Source organism: Acanthisitta chloris, unplaced genomic scaffold (genome assembly GCF_000695815.1).
Source record: "Acanthisitta chloris isolate BGI_N310 unplaced genomic scaffold, ASM69581v1 scaffold16305, whole genome shotgun sequence".
Lineage (NCBI taxonomy): Eukaryota > Metazoa > Chordata > Aves > Passeriformes > Acanthisittidae > Acanthisitta > Acanthisitta chloris.
In genome coordinates this window covers 130,760-132,493 of record NW_008672310.1, presented here as the reverse complement: position 1 = coordinate 132,493, position 1,734 = coordinate 130,760, and the positions used below count along the sequence as shown (strand labels likewise).

Here is a 1,734-nt window from a genome sequence, read left to right as displayed (position 1 = left end):
GCATTTCTGGGAACTAATGAAACGCTACAAAGTGAGAAAATGGCACTTTGCCTGCACATTGCCAGCAAAAAAATCTGTGGAACTGCAACTAATACCATTTTCCAGGCCAATGGAGGGGACATGAAGACTGGCTACTTGTCAATCATAATGGATCCTGATGAAGTCCCTATAGACGAGCACTGTGAACGGCTCCCGTACGATGCCAGCAAGTGGGAGTTTCCCCGAGATCGGCTAAAACTAGGTGTGTCTCCATTGCTTGAGCCATTTAGTGATGCTACAGACATTTAGTGATGCTATGCTGGGGGGTGTTTCATGTCCTGGCTTGACATGGGGCTGCCCTGCTGCAGGATCCCCAGGTGGGCTCTGTGTCCACATAGGTTATGATGCACCCTCCCTACATTATAAGTCCTCTGTTAAATTCTGATATGAACTCAGTTTGGAGTTGCTGTTTATCCTACATCTTTTGTCTGCTGTGCCAAGCAAATATGTTTGTGTTTTCACTTCAAGGTAAACCTCTTGGACGTGGAGCTTTTGGCCAAGTCATAGAAGCAGACGCGTTTGGGATTGACAAAACTGCTACCTGCAAAACAGTGGCAGTCAAAATGCTTAAAGGTAAAAATAATAAATAAAACTTCACCTCGAGTATGTAGTATAGGGATAATTGTCAACACTATAACCAATAAATAGAAAAAAATTCAAAATGTTTGTACCAGTGGTTATACAAGTTTAGTTTAACAGTTGTTATCATGAAGCAATGATTAGGGAAAGTGCATGCCTTTCCCTCATCAATAACTGGAGTAATGTGACTGTGGTCTCCTAGCTGTTGCTTTATAGATCTACTCAAGTTTGGAATATAAAGTTGCTCCTGCAATCAGTTTGCATGTGTTCATTTTTTGCCTTATGCATCCCGGTAGGGAGCTTTCTGCAAGTCTCAAGACAATGGCTTAGGCACACTCCAAAACGAGTCGTAGTTTGGAATAGCTTTCTCCTCACTTTAAATCATATTATGCTGCCTTGCACTTGCCACAGCAAAGTTGAAATCTGCAGTTCCCAGACACAATGTTCCTAAAGAAGACATAACCAGGGCAGCAAAATGGGGCTCCCAGCAGCTGTGGGCTGTGTTCCACCCTGCACTGTCCTGGAAGAAGGGTGGGAAAGACTGGTACAGTTTGAGCAGTCACAAGTGCAGGCAGGAGCTGTTGCAGACTCATTGCAGTGGGGTGAACATGCAGTACTGTCAGTAAAAATTGGAAAGCCTTGTCCCTCCAGCTTCCCAGTGCTCAGGCAATCTGCAGAGAGCTGCCTCCTCTGCCCCTCTCTCCCCACTGCTTCAGCTCTTTTCTCTTCCCCTTCTGTCCCTGGGGGATAAGGACACCAGCCATGTCTCCAGGATTTTGGTGAAGCTGCAGGGTCAGGCATGTTTGGCCCTATCTCTCCCAGTCTGTGGACCCATGGGACCCTTATCATGGATCCCAGCAACAGCCACAGCACAGTGTTTCTGTGAGAGTCAAACAGCAGATCCCCACTGCTTCAGCTCTTTTCTCTTCCCCTTCTGTCCCTGGGGGATAAGGACACCAGCCATGTCTCCAGGATTTTGGTGAAGCTGCAGGGTCAGGCATGTTTGGCCCTATCTCTCCCAGTCTGTGGACCCATGGGACCCTTATCATGGATCCCAGCAACAGCCACAGCACAGTGTTTCTGTGAGAGTCAAACAGCAGAGTACACTCACAAAGT

At 46.8% G+C, this 1,734-nt stretch overlaps 1 protein-coding gene across 1 annotated transcript in view; it reads left to right on the top strand.

The window, feature by feature from the left end:
- KDR (kinase insert domain receptor (a type III receptor tyrosine kinase)) overlaps positions 1-1,734 on the top strand; it is a gene marked incomplete at its 5' end in the record, with an annotated part of 28,391 nt that overhangs the window by 13,269 nt on the left and 13,388 nt on the right. The window contains 2 exon segments of the mRNA XM_009074473.1: positions 106-241; positions 508-612. Of these exon segments, the coding sequence (XP_009072721.1) occupies positions 106-241; positions 508-612 (241 nt within the window).